Here is a 22,575-nt window from a genome sequence, read left to right as displayed (position 1 = left end):
AAGAAAAAATTTTTTTTTTCAAAAATGTTAATGTATTTGTCTGTGTCCCAGGTGTGTTTGTGGGCGGGGCAGCTGACAGGTGTAAGCCAATGTCCTACGAGGAGAAACGCCAGCTCAGTCTGGACATCAATAAACTGCCCGGCGACAAGCTTGGCCGCGTCGTCCACATCATCCAATCACGAGAGCCATCGCTCAAGAACACCAACCCAGACGAGATAGAGATCGACTTTGAGACTCTGAAACCCTCGACGCTCCGAGAGCTGGAGAAATATGTCTGGACCAGCCTTAGAAAGAAGAAGAAATCACAGCCAGGTAAGAGAGGTGGGGAGGGAGAGAGAGCCTGAGAAATGCGTCTTGACTAGAGAAATCACAGCCAGGTAAGAGGTGGGGAGGGAGGGATGGAAGAGAGTGAGTGGTGGTGAAATAATGGAGAGAGGGAGAGAAGGATAAAGAGGAGGGAGAGAGAAGGAGAAGGAGGGAGAGAGAAGGAGAAGGAGGGAGAGAGAAGGAGAAGGAGGGAGAGAGAAGGAGAAAGAGGGAGAGAGAAGGAGAAAGAGGGAGAGAGAAGGAGAAAGAGGGAGAGAGAAGGAGAAAGAGGGAGAGAGAAGGAGAAAGAGAGAGAGAAGGAGAAAGAGGGAGAGATAAGGAGAGAGAGGGCGAGGGAGGGCGAGAGAGAAGGAGAAAGATAGGGAGAGAAGGAGAAAGATAGGGAGAGAAGGAGAAAGATAGGGAGAGAAGGAGAAAGATAGGGAGAGAAGGAGAAAGATAGGGAGAGAAGGAGAAAGATAGGGAGAGAAGGAGAAAGATAGGGAGTCAAGGATAGAGGAGAAAGAGAGGGAGGGAGAGAAGGAGAAAGAGAGGGAGGGAGAGAAGGAGAAAGAGAGGGAGGGAGAGAAGGAGAAAGAGAGGGAGGGAGAGAAGGAGAAAGAGGGAGAGGAGGAGAATGAGAGGGAGAGAGTGGTGGTGAAATAATGAAACACCAGGAGAGGAAGTGTTTGTTCAGTGTGTGTGGGAGAGAGAGAGAGATGGTGAAATAATATTGACCAGAATGACCAGTTAACCCATCCTGTGTGTGTGGAGCAGTAGAGAAGGCTCTGGAGGTGACCAGTGTGATGAAGATGAAGACAGGATCTTCATCAGGCAGCAGTGACTCCTCTGACAGCGACGACACAGGTAACACACACGACACTACACACACACACGACACTACACACACGACACTACACACACACTACTCATAATGCATAGTTTGAGTGGGGCAGCAAGAATGCGCAGCTTTCAGTCATGTGGTTGTGAAGCAGCTTTCAGTCATGTGGTTGTGAAGCAGCTTTCAGTCATGTGGTTGTGAAGCAGCTCTCAGTCATGTGGTTGTGAAGCAGCTTTCAGTCATCTGGTTGTGAAGCAGCTCAGTCATCTGGTTGTGAAGCAGCTCAGTCATCTGGTTGTGAAGCAGCTCTCAGTCATGTGGTTGTGAAGCAGCTTTCAGTCATGTGGTTGTGAAGCAGCTTTCAGTCATGTGGTTGTGAAGCAGCTCTCAGTCAACTGGTTGTGAAGCAGCTCTCAGTCATCTGGTTGTGAAGCAGCTCTCAGTCAACTGGTTGTGAAGCAGCTCAGTCATCTGGTTGTGAAGCAGCTCTCAGTCATCTGGTTGTGAAGCAGCTCTCTGTCATGTGGTTGTGAAGCAGCTCTCTGTCATGTGGTTGTGAAGCAGCTCTCAGTCATGTGGTTGTGAAGCAGCTCTCAGTCATGTGGTTGTGAAGCAGCTCAGTCATGTGGTTGTGAAGCAGCTCTCAGTCATGTGGTTGTGAAGCAGCTCTCAGTCAACTGGTTGTGAAGCAGCTCTCAGTCATCTGGTTGTGAAGCAGCTCTCAGTCAACTGGTTGTGAAGCAGCTCTCAGTCATCTGGTTGTGAAGCAGCTCTCAGTCAACTGGTTGTGAAGCAGCTCTCAGTCAACTGGTTGTGAAGCAGCTCAGTCATGTGGTTGTGAAGCAGCTCTCAGTCATGTGGTTGTGAAGCAGCTCTCAGTCATGTGGTTGTGAAGCAGCTCTCAGTCATGTGGTTGTGAAGCAGCTCTCAGTCATGTGGTTGTGAAGCAGCTCTCAGTCATCTGGTTGTGAAGCAGCTCTCAGTCAACTGGTTGTGAAGCAGCTCAGTCATGTGGTTGTGAAGCAGCTCAGTCATGTGGTTGTGAAGCAGCTCAGTCATGTGGTTGTGAAGCAGCTCTCAGTCATGTGGTTGTGAAGCAGCTCTCAGTCATGTGGTTGTGAAGCAGCTCTCAGTCAACTGGTTGTGAAGAGGAGACGGGTAGCGCGGAGGAGACTGGTAGAGGAGACGTGTAGCGTGGAGGAGACTGGTAGCGCGGAGGACACGGGTAGCGCGGGGGAGACGGGCAGCGCGGGGGAGACGGGCAGCGCGGGGGAGGCGGGCAGCGCGGGAGAGGCGGGCAGCGCGGGGAGACTGGTAGAGGAGGCGGGTAGCGCGGGGGAGGCGGGCAGCGCGGGAGAGGCGGGCAGCGCGGGGGAGACTGGTAGAGGAGGCGGGTAGCGCGGAGGAGGCGGGTAGCGCGGAGGAGGCGGGTAGCGCGGAGGAGGCGGGTAGCGCGGAGGAGGCGGGTAGCGCGGAGGAGGCGGGTAGCGCGGAGGAGGCGGGTAGAGGAGACGGGTAGCGCGGAGGAGACGGGTAGAGGAGACGGGTAGCGCGGAGGAGACGGGTAGCGCGGAGGAGACTGGTAGCGCGGAGGAGGCGGGTAGCGCGGAGGAGGCGGGTAGCGCGGAGGAGGCGGGTAGAGGAGACGGGTAGCGCGGAGGAGGCGGGTAGAGGAGACGGGTAGCGCGGAGGAGGCGGGTAGCGCGGAGGAGGCGGGTAGAGGAGACGGGTAGCGCGGAGGAGACGGGTAGAGGAGACGGGTAGCGCGGAGGAGACGGGTAGCGCGGAGGAGACGGGTAGAGGAGACGGGTAGAGGAGACTGGTAGAGGAGACTTGTAGCGCGGAGGAGACTTGTAGCGCGGAGGAGACGTGTAGCGCGGAGGAGACGTGTAGCGCGGAGGAGACGGGTAGCGCGGAGGAGACTTGTAGCGCGGAGGAGACGGGTAGGGCGGAGGAGACGTGTAGCGCGGAGGAGACGGGTAGGGCGGAGAAGGCAGGTAGCGCGGAGGAGAATGTCAAATGTCAAGCCCTGTACACACATAATTTTCATTGTTTTCTCTCTCCCTCTCTCTCCTTCCCTCTCTCTCCTGCTCCCTCTCCTTCCCTCTCTCTCCTGCTCCCTCTCCTTCCCTCTCTCTCCTGCTCCCTCGCCTTCCCTCTCTCTCCTGCTCCCTCTCCTTCCCTCTCTCTCCTGCTCCCTCTCCTTCCCTCTCTCTCCTGCTCCCTCTCCTTCCCTCTCTCTCCTGCTCCCTCTCCTTCCCTCTCTCTCCTGCTCCCTCTCCTTCCCTCTCTCTCCTGCTCTCTCTCCTTCCCTCTCTCTCCTGCTCTCTCTCCTTCCCTCTCTCTCCTGCTCTCTCTCCTTCCCTCTCTCTCCTGCTCTCTCTCCTGCTCTCTCTCCTGCTCTCTCTCCTTCCCTCTCTCTCCTGCTCGCTCTCCTTCCCTCTCTCTCCTGCTCCCTCTCTCTCTCTCTCTCTCTCTTGCTCTCTCTCCCTCTCCTTCCCTCTCTCTCTCCTGCTATCTCTCCCTCTCTCTCCTTCTCTCTCTCCTTCTCTCTCTCAGGGCTGGCCCCCAGCAGCAAAAGTCCTCCTCTAGCAATATATACTGTAAGAGACCCCACCAGTCCAGCAGAGGCGGGGTCAGCATCACTGCCCCTCTGGACCCTCCTCCTCCCCCAGACCCCCTAGTTCAGTCCAAACCCCCCAGCATCTGCATCAACACCCCTTCGCCCCCTCCTCCTCCTCCCTCCATCCCCACTGTCCCCGTGACCTCTCTGGACTCCTCTTTGACCTTTGACCCCCTAGCTCACTTCCTGGCCCCCCATCTGAGCCAGCAGGTGGGGGAGCCCCTCCGTAATGAACTGGGGGCCCCTGCCGCCGGACCCCCCCACCTCAACGCTACCAACACACACACCTCTGAGAGCACACAGCCCTTCCTCAACCAGCAGGCCGTCATGCCCTCCGTCATGCTCTCCCCAGGTATGTGGATAAACACATTTCTACACTTCATTGTGTCGAGGGGATTTGGTTTTAATGAAACATTTAGATTTTTAGAAATATAATTTATTTCTGTACTTTTTTGTCTTTTTGTCCCTCTCCCCCCCATTCTCATCTTTTTCTCTCTCCTCCCTCCCTCCCTTCTCTCCTCCCTCCCTCCCTTCTCTCTCTCCTCCCTTCTCTCTCTCCTCCCTTCTCTCTCTCCTCCCTTCTCTCTCTCCTCCCTTCTCTCTCTCCTCCCTCGCTCCTCTCTCTCTCCCTCCTCTCTCTCTCTCCTCCCCCTCGCTCCTCTCTCTCTCCTCCCACCGCTCCTCTCTCTCTCCTCTCTCTCTCTTCTCCCTCCGCTCCTCTCTCTCTCTCCTCCCTCCGCTCCTCTCTCTCTCCTCCCTCCGCTCCTCTCTCTCTCTCCTCCCTCCGCTCCTCTCTCTCTCTCCTCCCTCCGCTCCCTCTCTCTCTCTCCTCCCTCCGCTCCCTCTCTCTCTCTCCTCCCTCCGCTCCTCTCTCTCTCTCCTCCCTCCGCTCCTCTCTCTCTCGCCTCCCTCCGCTCCTCTCTCTCGCCTCCCTCCGCTCCTCTCTCTCTCGCCTCCCTCCGCTCCTTTCTTTCTCTCCCTCCCTCCGCTCCTCTCTCTCTCTCCTCCCTCCGCTCCTCTCTCTCTCGCCTCCCTCCGCTCCTCTCTCTCGCCTCCCTCCGCTCCTCTCTCTCTCTCCTCCCTCCGCTCCTCTCTCTCTCGCCTCCCTCCGCTCCTCTCTCTCGCCTCCCTCCGCTCCTCTCTCTCTCGCCTCCCTCCGCTCCTCTCTCTCTCTCCTCCCTCCGCTCCTGTCTCTCTCGCCTCCCTCTGTTCCTCTCTTTATCTCCTCCCTCCTCTCCTCTCTCTCTCCTCCCTCCTCCCTCGCTCCCTTCTCTCTCTCCTCGCTCCTCTCTCTCCCCCCTCCCTCCTCTCTGTAGCACTCCACAATGCTCTCCCCCAGCAGCCGTCCCGCCCCAGCAACCGAGCGGCCCCCAAACCCCCTCAGCCTCCCCCCTCCTCCCTCTCCACCCCCTCCACTCCTCCTCCCCCCCAGCCCTCCCTCCACATTCCCCAACCGTCCTTCCCTCGCCCTTGTGTCCCCTCTCCCCCCACCCCCCACGGAATCCTGGGGGTCTCGGCCCAACCCCCTCAAGCCCTATTTGAGGACGACGAGGAGGCCGTGCCCACAAACTCTGAAACCCCTCCCCTCCCGCTCAGCCAGTTGCACATGTACCTGCAGTCGTCTCGGCCCCCGGCCCACATACACCCCCACACACAGTCTCCTGTGCAGGTCCAGTCTCGGCCCCCGGCACACATACACCCCCACACACAGTCTCCTGGGGGGGTCCAGTCTCGGCCCCCGGCACACATACACCCCCACACACAGTCTCCTGTGCAGGTCCAGTCTCGGCCCCCGGCACACATACACCCCCACACACAGTCTCCTGTGCAGGTCCAGTCTCCGCTCATGTCCCGGCCCCCGGCCCACACACAGTCTCCTGGGGGGGTCCAGTCTCAGCTCATGTCCCGGGCCCCGGCCCACACACAGTCTCTTGGGGGGTCCAGTCTCGGCCCCCGGCCCACACACAGTCTCCTGGGGGGGTCCAGTCCCGGCCCCTGGCCCACACACAGTCTCCTGGGGGGGTCCAGTCTCGGCCCCTGGCCCACACACAGTCTCTTGGGGGTCCAGTCTCGGCCCCCGGCCCACACACAGTCTCCTGGGGGGTCCAGTCCCGGGCCCCGGCCCCACACAGTCTCCTGGGGGTCCAGTCTCGGCCCCGGCCCACACACAGTCTCCTGGGCGGGTCCAGTCTCGGCCCCTGGCCCACACACAGTCTCCTGGGGGGTCCATTCTCAGCTCATGCAGGCCATGCAGACTCAGTCACAGGCAGCGGCCGCTCCAACCCAGCAACAGCAGAGGCTCGCAACACATTCTCACTCACACCCTCACTCACACCCTCACTCACACGCTCACACACACCCTCACTCACACCCTCACGCACACATGCAGCAGGCGGGTCAGGGGATGTCGTTCCCCCAGCAACAGAGCACCATGCACCCGGCACAGAAAGGGATCAAGCAGATACTACATCCACAACCATCACCACGGATCAAAACGGAGCCTTTCAACACAGGTAGGAGAGATAATACACACACAGGCAGACAGGCAGGCAGACAGGCAGACAGGCAGACAGGCAGGCAGACAGACAGGCAGGCAGACAGGCAGGCAGACAGGCAGACAGACAGACAGGCAGACAGGCAGGCAGGCAGACAGACAGACAGGCAGGCAGGCAGGCAGACAGACAGACAGACACGCAGGCAGACAGACACGCAGGCAGGCAGGCAGACAGACAGGCAGGCAGACACGCAGGCAGGCAGACACGCAGGCAGGCAGGCAGACAGGCAGGCAGACACGCAGGCAGGCAGACACGCAGGCAGGCAGACACGCAGGCAGGCAGACACGCAGGCAGACAGACAGACACACAGGCAGACAGACAGACACACAGGCAGACAGACACACAGGCAGACAGACAGGCAGACAGACAGACAGACACGCAGGCAGGCAGACAGACAGACAGACACACAGGCAGACAGACAGACAGACAGACAGACACGCAGGCAGACAGGCAGGCAGGCAGGCAGGCAGGCAGGCAGACACGCAGGCAGACAGACACACAGGCAGACAGACACACAGGCAGACAGACACACAGGCAGACACACAGGCAGGCAGACACACACGCAGACACGCAGGCAGACAGACACACAGGCAGACAGACACACAGGCAGACAGACACACAGGCAGACACACAGGCAGACAGACACACAGGCAGACAGACACACAGGCAGACAGACACACAGGCAGACAGACAGACAGACAGACACGCAGGCAGACAGACAGACAGACAGACAGGCAGACAGACAGGCAGACAGACAGGCAGACACGCAGGCAGGCAGACACACAGGCAGACACACAGGCAGACAGACACACAGGCAGACAGACAGACAGGCAGACAGACAGACAGACAGGCAGACAGACAGACAGGCAGGCAGACAGACAGGCAGACAGGCAGGCAGGCAGGCAGACAGACAGGCAGACAGACAGGCAGACAGACAGACAGACAGACAGACAGCCACTAGAGGGATTCTTGGATGCTGATAAAGGAAGATCTGAACCGAATTGGATCCGTGAAATGTCCCGTTCGACACAGACAGGATATATCCAAATCGATTCGGATCCGAGCTGAACCGGATCCGACCCAAAGCAGGTCCGTGATGAGGGAGAATCGGATCCAAATTGGGTTGGATCTGTATCAGATAAAAAATGGGTCTTTATTGCTGCTCAAAGCCAGCAGAACTGTTTTGACTTCATGATTTATCGGGGCGGAAGGGTAGCCTAGTGGTTAGAGAGTTGGACTAGTTACCGGAAGGTTGCAAGTTCAAATCCCCGAGCTGACAAGGTACAAATCTGTCGTTCTGCCCCAGTGGCAGTTAACCCACTGTTCCTAGGCCGTCATTGAAAATAAGAATTTGTTCTTAACTGACTTGCCTCGTTAAATAAAGGTAAAATAAAAATCCTTTGACTGAACCAACTGCCACGTGTACCGAATGTGATCTGTAGAGGATATTTATTTTCTTCAATATAATATTGGATCCGGTCGGTATTTGACACATATTTTCAGACTGTTTGGATCTCAGGTTCTGGTATATCCGTGAAGACCTCCACCCCACTCATTTCCATACGGGTGTTTCCCCCGTTGTGATAGGTCCTCTGAGGGAGAGCCCCTCCCCTCTGATGATACATTCTCCCCAGATGCCTCAGTTCCCACCAATGAGACAGTCCCCTTCCCAGCCCAAGAAACCTGTGAGTACACAGAGAGAGTGTGTGTTTGTGTACTGTACATTGTGTGTGTGTTAATCCTGTGTTCTCTCTAGAACCGGGGGGGGGGGGGGTTAAAGAGGACCTGTGTGTGTGTGTGTTAACCCTGTGTTCTCTCTAGAACCGGGGGGGGTATTATGGGTTAAAGAGGACCTGTGTGTGTTAACCTTTGTGTTCACTGCAGAACCAAAGGGTGAAAGAGGAGAAGCCACTCCCCCCCCCGGTGCTGCCCCCCTCCCCTTTCAGCCCCACCCAGCGACACCACAAACCACAAGACAACAAACACACACACAGTGAGTACACACACCTGGCTCTGTGTGTGTGAGAAGCGTTAAGGAGAGAGCGGGAGAGATTTGTCTGTGTCTCTCTCTGCCTCGACGGTAGAGTGTCTCTATTTCAGAATTTCTTCACAGTCAATAGGTCACCTGAATCAACCGATCAATTGACTCCTGCAGGATCAGATGTGAAGCTATTGGACAGTTCTCGTCCTGGGCTCCGCCTCCCGGACTCCCCGGCCCCTCCCCCTTCCCATCAGGACAGCAAACTGAAGCAGGAGGCTAAAACACCCATCACCGCCAAGAAGACACAGGTGAGAGTCAGAATCATACTAGAACAAAGCATGTAGATTCAGTACTTCATTTAAAGGAGAGGTTTCCTTTTTTATAACCAAATCTCACATTTTTTTATATGTAAACAGCATGTTATATAAGGGTCCATGTGATTTCACATGTTTTTGAGAAACCTGAGCAGATCACTTCCTCGTCCTCGTTGTGTAGTATGGAAGCTCTGATACAAACATCAACAAAGGCTCCAAAAACACCCAAACATGTCCTTTAATAAAAGGACAAAGCTCTCAGTATTGTAATGCAGGTCTGTAGATGTTGGACCCGTGACGTTGTGTCATTCTGAACTTCAGCTACAATGTTGGGTTCTATTTTGTTCAACTTAAAGAGATTTCTATGTATTTCTATGTAAACACAGCTGGGGGTTACTAATCTACAATAAGGTGTCTGCCACCATCACTCATTCATATATCTTTATGTACATATTCTTTATCCCTTTACACTTGTGTGTATAAGGTAGTAGTTTTGGAATTGTTATTTAGATGTTGGTTATTACTGCATTGTCGGAACTAGAAGCACAAGCATTTCGCTACACTCGCACGAACATCTGCTAACCATGTGTATGTGACAAATAAAATTTCATTTGATTTGTAAAACACAGCTGGGGGTTACTAATATACAATAAGGTGTTTGCTGTAAACACACAGCTGGGGGTTACTAATCTACAATAAGGTGTTTGCTGTAAACACACAGCTGGGGGTTACTAATCTACAATAAGGTGTGTGCTGTAAAACACAGCTGGGGATTACTAATCTACAATAAGGTGTTTGCTGTAAACACACAGCTGGGGGTTACTAATCTACAATAAGGTGTTTGCTGTAAACACACAGCTGGGGGTTACTAATCTACAATAAGGTGTTTGCTGTAAACACACAGCTGGGGGTTACTAATCTACAATAAGGTGTTTGCTGTAAACACACAGCTGGGGGTTACTAATCTACAATAAGGTGTTTGCTGTAAACACACAGCTGGGGGTTGCTAATCTACAATAAGGTGTTTGCTGTAAACACACAGCTGGGGGTTACTAATCTACAATAAGGTGTTTGCTGTAAACACACAGCTGGGGGTTACTAATCTACAATAAGGTGTTTGCTGTAAACACACAGCTGGGGGTTACTAATCTACAATAAGGTGTTTGCTGTAAACACACAGCTGGGGGTTACTAATATACAATAAGGTGTCTGCTGTAAACATACAGCTGGGGGTTACTAATCTACAATAAGGTGTTTGCTGTAAAACACAGCTGGGGGTTACTAATCTACAATAAGGTGTTTGCTGTAAAACACAGCTGGGGGTTACTAATCTACAATAAGGTGTTTGCTGTAAAACACACAGCTGGGGGTTACTAATCTACAATAAGGTGTCTGCTGTAAACACACAGCTGGGGGTTACTAATCTACAATAAGGTGTTTGCTGTAAACACACAGCTGGGGGTTACTAATCTACAATAAGGTGTTTGCTGTAAAACACAGCTGGGGGTTACTAATCTACAATAAGGTGTTTGCTGTAAACACACAGCTGGGGGTTACTAATCTACAATAAGGTGTTTGCTGTAAACACACAGCTGGTGGTTACTAATCTACAATAAGGTGTTTGCTGTAAACACACAGCTGGGGGTTACTAATCTACAATAAGGTGTCTGCTGTAAACACACAGCTGGGGGTTACTAATCTACAATAAGGTGTTTGCTGTAAACACACAGCTGGGGGTTACTAATCTACAATAAGGTGTCTGCTGTAAACACACAGCTGGGGGTTACTAATCTACAATAAGGTGTTTGCTGTAAACACACAGCTGGGGGTTACTAATCTACAATAAGGTGTTTGCTGTAAACACACAGCTGGGGGTTACTAATCTTTTTATTTATATTTTACCTTTATTTAATTAGGCAAGTCAGTTAAGAACAAATTCTTATTTTCAATGACAGCCTAGGAACAGTGGGTTAACTGCCTGTTCAGGGGCAGAACGACAGATTTTGTACCTTGTCAGCTCAGGGGTTTGAACTCTCAACCTTCCAGTTACCAGTCCAACGCTCTAACCACTAGGCTACACTGCCGCCCCAATAAGGTGTCTGCTGTAAAACACAGCTGGGGGTTACTAATATCAGTTCAGTAGCATGGACTACATGGTAGATGGGAGGATACATATTGACAGTATCATGGACTACATGGTAGATGGGAGGATACATATTGACAGTATCATGGACTACATGGTAGATGGGAGGATACATATTGACAGTATCATGGACTACATGGTAGATGGGAGGATACATATTGACGGTAGCATGGACTACATGGTAGATGGGAGGATACATATTGACGGTAGCATGGACTACATGGTAGATGGGAGGATACATATTGACGGTAGCATGGACTACATGGTAGATGGGAGGATACATATTGACGGTAGCATGGACTACATGGTAGATGGGAGGATACATATTGACGGTATCAGTTCAGTATCATGGACTACATGGTAGATGGGAGGATACATATTGACAGTATCATGGACTACATGGTAGATGGGAGGATACATATTGACAGTATCATGGACTACATGGTAGATGGGAGGATACATATTGACAGTATCATGGACTACATGGTAGATGGGAGGATACATATTGACAGTATCATGGACTACATGGTAGATGGGAGGATACATATTGACAGTAACATGGACTATGGGAGGCTAAAGTGACTGGATTTAAATAGTAAAATATATAATCAAGCGTACTGTAGGTACAAAGTTGTTATTGCAGGGTGTGTGTGTGTGTGTGTGTGTGTGTGTGTGTGTGTGTGTGTGTGTGTGTGTGTGTGTGTGTGTGTGTGTGTGTGTGTGTGTAAGCCTGTGTTTCCCAACTCCAGTCCTCAACAACCCCCAACAGTACACGTTTCTATTGTAACCCTGGACAAGCACACCTGATTTAACTTCTCATTTAATCACCAGGCCCTCAATGAGTTGAATCCGGTGAGTTTGTCTGGGGCAACAACGACCATGTGTGCTGTTGGGGGTACAGGTGTAAGGAAACAGACACGGCTTCAATCTTGACAATAGGCAATCTTTTACTCCCAATTAAAGTAGTGGAAGACCAGTACACACGCAGCTCTCTCGATCAGCCCAGTCCTTCTAGAATGCTCCACAGATAAGACAGCCATCAAACCATTGTTGTCTCGGCCCCAATCACCGTTGGAGTGTGGGACCCTGAGATGGGCCGTTTTAGCATCATTGTTCTGTAAGTCAAGGTTACTGACCCAACTCCGGCAGTCCCTGTGAATAATGTGCGCCCCGTTTTGCTTCGACTGGTTTGTTTATTATTCTGTAAATCAAGACGTATGGTCTAAACTGGTTTTGAGATGACCATTTGTGTGGTGGCTGTGAAATTTGCTTCTCCAAACCAGTTTAGGTCAACTTGAACATTATTGTCCTGATTTTACAGAACGATGGCAAACGCCTCTCTCTTCCCTCAATTGCTCTTTGTGCAGGTCCTAGACGGGTCCGGAAACGTCTTGCAGCGATTACTTTTCTTCTCCGTGGTGGTTTTACTCAGCATCAGAGAAATGCTCCCTGCAGACCAGTAGTAGATTCAACGTGCAAAGTCTGTAGACGGGAGTGTTTATGCGTCTGTACAGAACAACTAGCCAACGCCTCATCAGATATCAGTCCTCCACAGGAAGTCTGTAGACGGGAGTGTTTATGCGTCTGTACAGAACAACTAGCCAACGCCTCATTAGATATCAGTCCTCCACAGGAAGTCTGTAGACGGTAGTGTTTATGCGTCTGTACAGAACAACTAGCCAACGCCTCATTAGATATCAGTCCTCCACAGGAAGTCTGTAGACGGGAGTGTTTATGCGTCTGTACAGAACAACTAGCCAACGCCTCATTAGATATCAGTCCTCCACAGGATGTCTGTAGACGGGAGTGTTTATGCGTCTGTACAGAACAACTAGCCAACGCCTCATTAGATATCAGTCCTCCACAGGAAGTCTGTAGATGGGAGTGTTTATGCGTCTGTACAGAACAACTAGCCAACGCCTCATTAGATATCAGTCCTCCACAGGAAGTCTGTAGACGGGAGTGTTTATGCGTCTGTACAGAACAACTAGCCAACGCCTCATTAGATATCAGTCCTCCACAGGAAGTCTGTAGACGGGAGTGTTTATGCGTCTGTACAGAACAACTAGCCAACGCCTCATTAGATATCAGTCCTGACAGGAAGTCTGTAGACGGGAGTGTTTATGCGTCTGTACAGAACAACTAGCCAACGCCTCATTAGATATCAGTCCTCCACAGGAAGTCTGTAGACGGGAGTGTTTATGCGTCTGTACAGAACAACTAGCCAACGCCTCGATTAGATATCAGTCCTCCACAGGAAGTCTGTAGACGGGAGTGTTTATGCGTCTGTACAGAACAACTAGCCAACGCCTCATTAGATATCAGTCCTCCACAGGAAGTCTGTAGACGGGAGTGTTTATGCGTCTGTACAGAACAACTAGCCAACGCCTCATTAGATATCAGTCCTCCACAGGAAGTCTGTAGACGGGAGTGTTTATGCGTCTGTACAGAACAACTAGCCAACGCCTCATTAGATATCAGTCCTCCACAGGAAGTCTGTAGACGGGAGTGTTTATGCGTCTGTACAGAACAACTAGCCAACGCCTCATTAGATATCAGTCCTCCACAGGAAGTCAGTAGATGGGAGTGTTTATGCGTCTGTACAGAACAACTAGCCAACGCCTCATTAGATATCAGTCCTCCACAGGAAGTCTGTAGACGGGAGTGTTTATGCGTCTGTACAGAACAACTAGCCAACGCCTCATTAGATATCAGTCCTCCACAGGAAGTCTGTAGACGGGAGTGTTTATGCGTCTGTACAGAACAACTAGCCAACGCCTCATTAGATATCAGTCCTCCACAGGAAGTCTGTAGATGGGAGTGTTTATGTGTCTGTACAGAACAACTAGCCAACACCTCATTAGATATCAGTCCTCCACAGGAAGTCTGTAGACGGGAGTGTTTATGCGTCTGTACAGAACAACTAGCCAACGCCTCATTAGATATCAGTCACAGGAAGTCTGTAGATGGGAGTGTTTATGCGTCTGTACAGAACAACTAGCCAACGCCTCATTAGATATCAGTCACAGGAAGTCAGTGAAAAGTTATAGTATTATGTTTTTTTCTGTGTTTTGTGGGATTTTGTGAACCATCTTCAGCAATATTCAGCAAACCTAACAACTAAAATTACTTTGGTTCGCGGTTTCCCTTCTCGTCTGTTTTCTGGTGAGTTACTGACATCGTAAGGAAAGCTATACCTTACCTATATCAGTAGCACCCCCCCCCCCCAATTTAGCCTATATGCACACAATAGGATTTGGGAACGAGGAAGTACACCCATGCACGCCAATATGCACGTGCATAAAATTGTTTGAGTTTAACAAAATGTAATACAGAGTTGTGGCTGAAGTTGAGAATGACATCATCATCATGCATATATCTACAGCCCTGCATTACAATACTGAGAGCTTTGTCCTTCTATTAAAGGACATGTTTGGGTGTTTTTGGAGCCTTTGTTTGTGCTGTTTTTGGGACCCCCATATACTCATCACAACGAGGACGAGGAAGTGATTTGCTCAGGTTTCTCAAAAACATGATTTGCTGGTTTGTGTAAGTTCCTCAAAAGCACGTGGAATCACACAAAAAGTGTCTGGGACCCTTCCTGTGAAATTCCACTTACATAAATAAAATAGATTTAAATAAAATGTACTTTTCCTGTAAGGCGTTATTGTTATTAAAATGATGGAGATGAAATGTCTTTTAAAAAGTGGGTGTTAACGAAATGTCTGTCGCACTCTCTTCCCCCTCCCACTACACTCTCTTCCCCCTCCCACTACACTCTCTTCCCCCTCCCACTACACTCTCTTCCCCCTCCCACTACACTCTCTTCCCCCTCCCACTACACTCTCTTCCCCCTCCCACTTCCCCCTCCCACTACACTCTCTTCCCCCTCCCACTACACTCTCTTCCCCCTCCCACTACACTCTCTTCCCCCTCCCACCTTCTCCCTCCCAGGAGGTGAAGTTAAAGAACATGGGTTCTTGGGCCAGCTTGGCCCAGCGTTCTCAGTCCACCCCCACCTCCGCTGTCCGCTCCTCTAGCGACAGCTTCGAACAGTTCCGTCGCGCCGCCCGAGAGAAGGAGAGAGAGAAACAGCTAAAAGCACAGGCCGAGCAGGCCAGGAGAGAGCAGGAGAAACTACGGTAAGAGGGAGAGATGGAGGAAGGGAAAGGGAAGAGAGTGGAGGAGAGAGAGAAACAGCTAAAAGCACAGGCCGAGCAGGAGAAACTACGGTAAGAGGGAGGGATGGAGGGAGGGAAAGGGAACAGAGTGGAGGAGAGAGAGAACTGAAATCACAGGCCGAGCAGGCCAGGAGAGAGTAGGAGAAACTATGGTAAGAGGGATGGAGGGAGGGAAAGGGAAGAGATAGTGGAGGAGAGAGAGAGAGAACTGAAATCACAGGCCGAGCAGGCCAGGAGAGAGCAGGAGAAACTATGGTAAGAAGGGAAGAGGGAGATGGAGGAGAGGGAGAAGACCTCTCTGCCGAGGTAGATACTATGGTGAGAAAAAGGGGAAGGATGGAAGCTCATTCTTGCACCCCAGCTAAGCTCCTCCCCCTCTGACACACGCTTCCTCTTCTCCAGTAGCCGTGACGACGAGGACTCTGTGGAACAGCAGGGGAGGGTGCGTGTCCAGGACTCTCGCCGTCGCCAGGAGCAACTTTCGCCTCAAGCCCCCACGCCCCCTGCCTCAACCCCTCCCGCCGTCTCCCCACAGGCCCCTCCCACTGAACAGGCCACACCCCCACCCTCGGCCGCAGCACAGAACGCCATGGACCAGCAGAGGGAGCTGGCAAGACGCCGCGAGCAGGAGAGGAGGAGGAGAGAGGCGGTAATACTTTATAGCATTTATACTACTATAATACTAACATGATATACTAGTATAGTAGGAGAGGGGCGGTAATACTTTATAGCAGTTATACTACTATAATACTAACATGATATACTAGTATAGTAGGAGAGAGGAGGAGAGGGGCGGTAATACTTTATAGCAGTTATACTACTGTAATACTAACATGATATACTAGTATAGTAGGAGAGAGGCGGTAATACTTTATAGCAGTTATACTACTATAATACTAACATGATATACTAGTATGGTAGGAGAGAAGCGGTAATACTTTATAGCAGTTATACAACTGTAATACTAACATGATATACTAGTATAGTAGGAGAGGGGCGGTAATACTTTATAGCAGTTATACTACTATAATATTAACATGATATACTAGTATAGTAGGAGAGAGGAGGAGAGAGGCGGTAATACTTTATAGCAGTTATACTACTATAATACTAACATGATATACTAGTATAGTAGGAGAGGGGCGGTAATACTTTATAGCAGTTATACTACTGTAATACTAACATGATATACTAGTATAGTAGGAGAGAGGAGGAGAGGGGCGGTAATACTTTATAGCAGTTATACTACTATAATACTAACATGATATACTAGTATAGTAGGAGAGAGGCGGTAATACTTTATAGCAGTTATACTACTATACTACTAACATGATATACTAGTATAGTAGGAGAGAGGCGGTAATACTTTATAGCAGTTATACTACTATACTACTAACATGATATACTAGTATAGTAGGAGTGAGGAGGTAATACTTTATAGCAGTTATACTACTGTAATACTAACATGATATACTAGTATAGTAGGAGAGAGGAGGTAATACTTTATAGCAGTTATACTACTGTAATACTGACATGATATACTAGTATAGTAGGAGAGAGGCTGTAATACTTTATAGCAGTTATACTACTATAATACTAACATGATATACTAGTATAGTAGGAGAGAGGAGGAGAGAGGCGGTAATACTTTATAGCAGTTATACTACTGTAATACTAACATGATATTCTAGTATAGTAGGAGAGGGGCGGTAATACTTTATAGCAGTTATACTACTGTAATACTAACATGATATACTAGTATAGTAGGAGAGAGGAGGAGAGAGGCGGTAATACTTTATAGCAGTTATACTACTGTAATACTAACATGATATTCTAGTATAGTAGGAGAGGGGCGGTAATACTTTATAGCAGTTATACTACTGTAATACTAACATGATATACTAGTATAGTAGGAGAGAGGCGGTAATACTTTATAGCAGTTATACTACTGTAATACTAACATGATATACTAGTATAGTAGGAGAGGGGCGGTAATACTTTATAGCAGTTATACTACTGTACATTTACATTTAAGTCATTTAGCAGACGCTCTTATCCAGAGCGGCTTACAAATTGGTGAATTCACCTTCTGACATCCAGTGGAACAGCCACTTTACAATAGTGCATCTAAATCATTAGGGGGGGGGGGGGTGAGAAGGATTACTTATCCTATCCTAGGTATTCCTTGAAGAGGTGGGGTTTCAGGTGTCTCCGGAAGGTGGTGATTGACTCCGCTGTCCTGGCGTCGTGAGGGAGTTTGTTCCACCATTGGGGGGCCAGAGCAGCGAACAGTTTTGACTGGGCTGAGCGGGAACTGTACTTCCTCAATGGTAGGGAGGCGAGCAGGCCAGAGGTGGATGAACGCAGTGCCCTTGCTTGGGTGTAGGGCCTGATCAGAGCCTGGAGGTACTGCGGTGCCGTTCCCCTCACAGCTCCGTAGGCAAGCACCTGTAATACTAACATGATGTACTAGTATAGTAGGAGAGAGGAGGTAATACTTTATAGCAGTTATACTACTATAATACTAACATGATATACTAGTATAGTAGGAGAGGGGTGGTAATCATCATAAAGATACTAATTAATATATGTATATTCTGCAGTTGTAGTGTGATAATACAGAGGAGGTGGGGTGTAGATGGGAAAGCCTTACACTGCATCTAATTCCTCTCTCTCATCCCTATCTCTCTCTCATCCCCCTCTCTCTCTCATCCCCATCTCTCTCTCTCTCTCATCCCCCTCTCTCTCTCTCTCTCATCCCCCTCTCTCTCTCTCTCTCATCCCCCTCTCTCTCTCTCTCTCTCATCCCCCTCTCTCTCTCATCCCCCTCTCTCTCTCTCTCATCCCCTCTCTCTCTCTCTCATCCCCCCTCTCTCTCTCTCTCATCCCCCCTCTCTCTCATCCCCCTCTCATCCCCCTCTCTCTCTCATCCCCCTCTCTCTCTCATCCCTCTCTCTCTCTCATCCCCCTCTCTCTCATCCCCCTCTCTCTCTCTCATCCCCCCTCTCTCTCTCATCCCCTCTCTCTCTCTGATCCCCCTCTCTCTCTCATCCCCCTCTCTCTCTCTCATCCCCCTCTCTCTCTCTATCTCTCTCTCATCCCCTCTCTCTCTCTCTCATCCCCCTCTCTCTCTCTATCTCTCTCTCTCATCCCCCTCTCTCTCTCTCATCCCCCTCTCTCTCTCTCATCCCCCTCTCTCTCTCTCTCTCATCCCCCTCTCTCTCTCATCCCCCCTCTCTCTCTCTCTCTTCTCCCTCTCTCTCTCATCCCCCTCTCTCTCTCATCCCCCTCTCTCTCTCATCCCCCTCTCATCCCTCATCCCTCTCATCTCTCTCTCATCCCTCTCTCTCATCCCCTCTCTCTCTCATCCCTCTCTCTCTCTCATCCCCCTCTCTCTCTCATCCCCTCTCTCTCTCATCCCCCTCTCTCTCTCATCATCCTCTCTCTCATCCCCCTCTCTCTCATCCCCCTCTCTCTCATCCCCCTCTCTCTCTCATCCCCCTCTCTCTCTCACCCCCTCTCTCTCTCATCCCCCTCTCTCTCTCTCATCCCCCTCTCTCTCTCTCTCATCCCCCTCTCTCTCTCATCCCCCTCTCTCTCTCATCCCCCCCTCTCTCTCTCTCATCCCCCTCTCTCTCTCTCTCTCATCCCCCTCTCTCTCTCTCTCTCATCCCCCTCTCTCTCATCCCCCTCTCTCTCTCATCCCCCCTCTCTCTCTCTCATCCCCCCCCTCTCTCTCTCATCCCCCCTCTCTCTCTCCCCCCTCCCCTCTCATCCCCCTCTCTCTCTCATCCCCCTCTCTCATCCCCCCTCTCTCTCATCCCCCCTCTCTCTCATCCCCCCTCTCTCATCCCCCTCTCTCATCCCCCCTCTCTCTCATCCCCCCCCTCTCTCTCATCCCCTCTCTCTCATCCCCCCTCTCTCTCATCCCCCCTCTCTCTCATCCCCCTCTCTCATCCCCCCTCATCTCTCTCATCCCCCTCTCTCTCTCCCCCCCCTCTCTCTCATCCCCCCCTCTCTCTCATCTCCCTCTCTCTCTCATCCCCCTCTCTCTCATCCCCTCTCTCATCTCTCATCCCCCCTCTCTCTCTCTCTCATCTCTCTCTCTCTCTCATCCCCCTCTCTCATCCCCCTTCTCTCTCTCTCTCTCATCCCCCTCTCTCTCTCATCCCCCCTCTCTCTCTCTCTCTCTCTCTCTCTCTCTCTCTCTCATCCCCCTTTCTCTCTCATCCCCCCCTCTCTACAGATGGCGGACACCATTGACATCAACTTCCAGAGCGACCTGATGGCCATCTTTGAAGAGAACCTGTTCTGAGAGAGAGAATGAGAAAGGAGGAGAGGGAGACAAATGAACTCTACCTTATCCCACCGGGGATTTCACACACAACACCCCCCCTCCCTCTCTGTGATTAGAGACCTCAGACCAGGATGTGAGCTCCAGAGACTTGACGGAGACTGAGGTAATAAGGTGGAGCCCCCCCCAGCGGTGGGGACCGGGAGTGCAATTTCAGATGCGTTTTTTGTGTCTAACTGCCCGTTTTATCGTCGATGATTGGTTGTTGCCGTGGGCAACGGTGAAACCGGATACCTGTCGATAAACAGATATTTGAACTCCTCTTGTATTCTGAAACTAAACCGAGGGAGGAGGGGAGGACTGAGAACTATTACCTGAACATAAAGAAGAGGGGAAAATAAAGAGGGTTTAATGTAGAAAGAAGAAGAAGAAGAAGATGATGATGAGCACCTTATGTTCTTCTGACATGAGAGAGGGAGGGAGGGGCGAACGAGAGGACGGACAGACTTCTTTCTCTCTGATTCATTTCTCTCTTCATCTAGTATTTTTCTCACCCTGTTTTCTGATGTTGGCCTTTAAGCGGGGTGGGTGAGGGGTTGGGGAGGGGTTAGGGAGGAGGTTGGGGAGGAGGTTAGGGAGGGGTTAGGGAAGAGGTTGGGGAGGGGTTAGGGAAGAGGTTGGGAAGGGGTTAGGGAGGAGGTTGGGAAGAGGTTGGGGAGGGGTTAGGGAAGAGGTTGGGGAGGGGTTTGGGTAGGGGTTACGGAAGAGGTTGGGGAGGGGTTAGGGAAGAGGTTGTGGAGGGGTTAGGGAAGAGGTTGGGGAGGGGTTAGGGAAGAGGTTAGGTAAGAGGTTGGGGAGGGGTTAGGGAAGAGGTTGGGAAGAGGTTGGGAAGAGGTTGGGAAGAGGTTGGGAAGGGGTTGGGAAGGGGTTGGGGAGGGGTTAGGTAAGAGGTTGGGAAGGGGTTAGGGAGGGGTTAGGTAAGAGGTTGGGAAGGGGTTAGGTAAGAGGTTGGGAAGGGGTTAGGGAGGGGTTAGGTAAGAGGTTGGGAAGGGGTTAGGGAGGAGGTTGGGAAGAGGTTGGGAAGGGGTTAGGGAGGAGGTTGGGGAGGGGTTGGGGAGGGGTTAGGTAAGAGGTTGGGAAGGAGGTTGGGAAGGAGGTTGGGAAGGAGGTTGGGAAGGAGGTTGGGAAGGAGGTTGGGGAGGAGGTTGGGGAGGAGGTTGGGGAGGAGGTTGGGGAGGAGGTTGGGGAGGGAGAAGTGAGCGGGCTGTGTGTGTTATCATGCTTGCGTCCCAAAAGGGCACCCTAATTCCCTTCATATAGTGCACTACTTGTGTCCAGGGCCCATGGGGATCTGATCAAAGGTGGTGCACTATACAGGGAGTAGGGGGCCATTTGGGACGTATCCCCTGAGATGGGTTCAGTTGCTCTCCGGACAGCAGGATGAACCCCGGGGTCACACCCCAACACTATAAAGAGGCGCCCTTCCTTCCTTCCTTCTTTCCTTCTCCTTGTTCTTTGTGACATCACTGACTTGACACAAGTTGAAAGTGTAAAAGCTTGAACTCCATTTTTTTTCAGTCATGTCTGATTCATTGATTATTTCAAGAAAGGAGGCAGAGAGGGAAGAAAGGAGGGAAAGCAGGATAAAGAGGAAGGATGAGTGAAGAAAGGAGGGAAAGAGGAAAAGAGAGGATGGAAGAGAGAGAGAGAGAGAGAGGGAGGGAGGGAGGGAGGGGTACATTTTAAAGGTGTTGGAATGTGGCTCTTGCCTTACAGCTCTGACCTGTAAATTAACACACGCCACAGATTATACATATATATATATATAAATAGATGCATAAATATATATTATATACGATGAAAAGTCCCTAAAAATAATAGGATGATGTTGTTGGGAGGGAGAATGACTTATCTGCCTTCGGCTCAATTCCCTTTTGGTTTTTTAGAGAAGTGACTGTAAGAAAAACAACTTTTTTATGATGCTATAAAAAATAGTTTGTCTTGTTCATAACCTCCTTTCTCTCATCCTGTTTTTCTCTGTATCAAGTTCAGATATTCAAGAGTCTAAAGGCCTCTGTTTTTATTTAAATATCAAATCATTTTTGGTGTAACAATTAGGTACGTTACTTGTGATTTGTTTTCAGTTGAAATTGCCCAAAATAAACAAGAAATAGATTCTTAGCTGAGAGCAATTTCTCAAGCAAGAATGTTGCTCGGACTGTCTGGGAGTGGTCTGGGTGGGGAGGGGAGACTGAAAAGCAGCTGTTAATGGCAGAGAGATTTGGAACTCTTTCTTATTGGTCGATCAACTAATTTAACGCATGGTGATGTCACCAGGCAGGCCAAAACTCCACCCCACCAAAACAGGCTGATTTCCTTTTCAAACAGCTCCTACACTAAAAGGGTATTATCATCATTTTCACAATGTAACAGTGTTATTCCAGCCTTATAGTGTGGAAATAGACATATAAACACAGGAAGATCACTCTTTTGACGGCACTGGCCTGTAACTACTTACCTTTGTTCTACTGTTCTGTAGCTGCATCCACCTGCTACTATACTTCCTTTCTTTTCTTCTTTAGCTTCTTACTCGTTTTCTTTTTTATATTCATGTCCATCTGTCGATCTCTCTCTCCTGTCATCATCATCATCGTCCTCTACCATCCGTATCATAGCTTTTATTTACTTTTTATTCCCTTCCTGTTTTTTGCTTCCATTGTTCTGCTCTGTTTTTAGTTTCCGTGGTAACAGTCGGGGTTGTAGTCATGTGCCATAGCTCTGAGTGTTCTGGGTGCGCGGCCTGCTGTGTTGTCACGTCCAGATATACATCAAACCCCTGTATTCTTTTTTTGGGATGTTTTTTTAATTTAATTTAGCCTTTTCATATTTGACGGTTGTTTGTTTTGTTTCTTGTCATTGTTTTTGTTTTGAATCACCGGTTGGTTTGTTGATGAGTGAGGTGTTAAGGTCGATGGATACATTCTGTTCTGATTATGGAGTAAAACATCTTCTTTTTTTTTAAAGAAAAGTATTAAAATTATATAAAAATGACACGGTGTTGTTTGGTTGGCCGGAGTCACTGGGTAGGACATGCCTGGGTCGACACAAAGAATTGCCTTGCTAACATATTTCCTCGATACTTCGCATTCCCATTGGAGGAGAAGGTCTGAGGGGAGGTGACCTAGGACCTTCTCCTTCAATACAGTTGAGAAGGAGGTGAGGACATAGGATGTGAGGAATCGAGGAAATGTGACTTGAGAGAGAGCCCTATAATGAGGTTCAGTATAATGGGTATTTACCCTGCAGTTCTGGTCGTACCCAGCAGAGGCTGTGTGTT

The 22,575-nt window shown here is 50.2% G+C and overlaps 1 protein-coding gene and 1 long non-coding RNA gene across 3 annotated transcripts in view; both read left to right on the top strand.

Annotated features, from left to right (window-relative positions):
• LOC135536846 (bromodomain-containing protein 4-like) overlaps positions 1–19,845 on the top strand; it is a 55,796-nt gene extending 35,951 nt beyond the window's left edge. The window contains exons 14-24 of the mRNA XM_064963091.1: positions 52–312; positions 1,081–1,173; positions 3,707–3,727; positions 3,823–4,122; positions 5,087–6,283; positions 7,913–8,010; positions 8,210–8,318; positions 8,439–8,614; positions 14,718–14,905; positions 15,347–15,593; positions 19,191–19,845. Of these exons, the coding sequence (XP_064819163.1) occupies positions 52–312; positions 1,081–1,173; positions 3,707–3,727; positions 3,823–4,122; positions 5,087–6,283; positions 7,913–8,010; positions 8,210–8,318; positions 8,439–8,614; positions 14,718–14,905; positions 15,347–15,593; positions 19,191–19,259 (2,759 nt within the window). The 3' untranslated portion in view covers positions 19,260–19,845. The remainder of the gene's footprint in view (positions 1–51; positions 313–1,080; positions 1,174–3,706; positions 3,728–3,822; positions 4,123–5,086; positions 6,284–7,912; positions 8,011–8,209; positions 8,319–8,438; positions 8,615–14,717; positions 14,906–15,346; positions 15,594–19,190) is intronic.
• Positions 19,846–20,089: 244 nt separating this feature from the next.
• Positions 20,090–22,289, top strand: LOC135536840 (uncharacterized). Of its 2 annotated transcripts, none has more exons than XR_010455074.1 (2): positions 20,090–20,143; positions 20,467–22,289. It is a non-coding gene; the product is annotated as an uncharacterized LOC135536840 (long non-coding RNA). The 2 variants fall into 2 exon arrangements; XR_010455075.1 differs by having other exon boundaries at positions 20,092–20,110.
• The last annotated feature ends 286 nt before the right edge of the window (positions 22,290–22,575 follow it).

This window comes from Oncorhynchus masou, unplaced genomic scaffold (assembly GCF_036934945.1).
Source record: "Oncorhynchus masou masou isolate Uvic2021 unplaced genomic scaffold, UVic_Omas_1.1 unplaced_scaffold_671, whole genome shotgun sequence".
Taxonomy (NCBI): domain Eukaryota; kingdom Metazoa; phylum Chordata; class Actinopteri; order Salmoniformes; family Salmonidae; genus Oncorhynchus; species Oncorhynchus masou.
The sequence above is the reverse complement of the archived record's forward strand: the minus strand, read 5'-3'. Positions and strand labels throughout refer to the sequence as shown.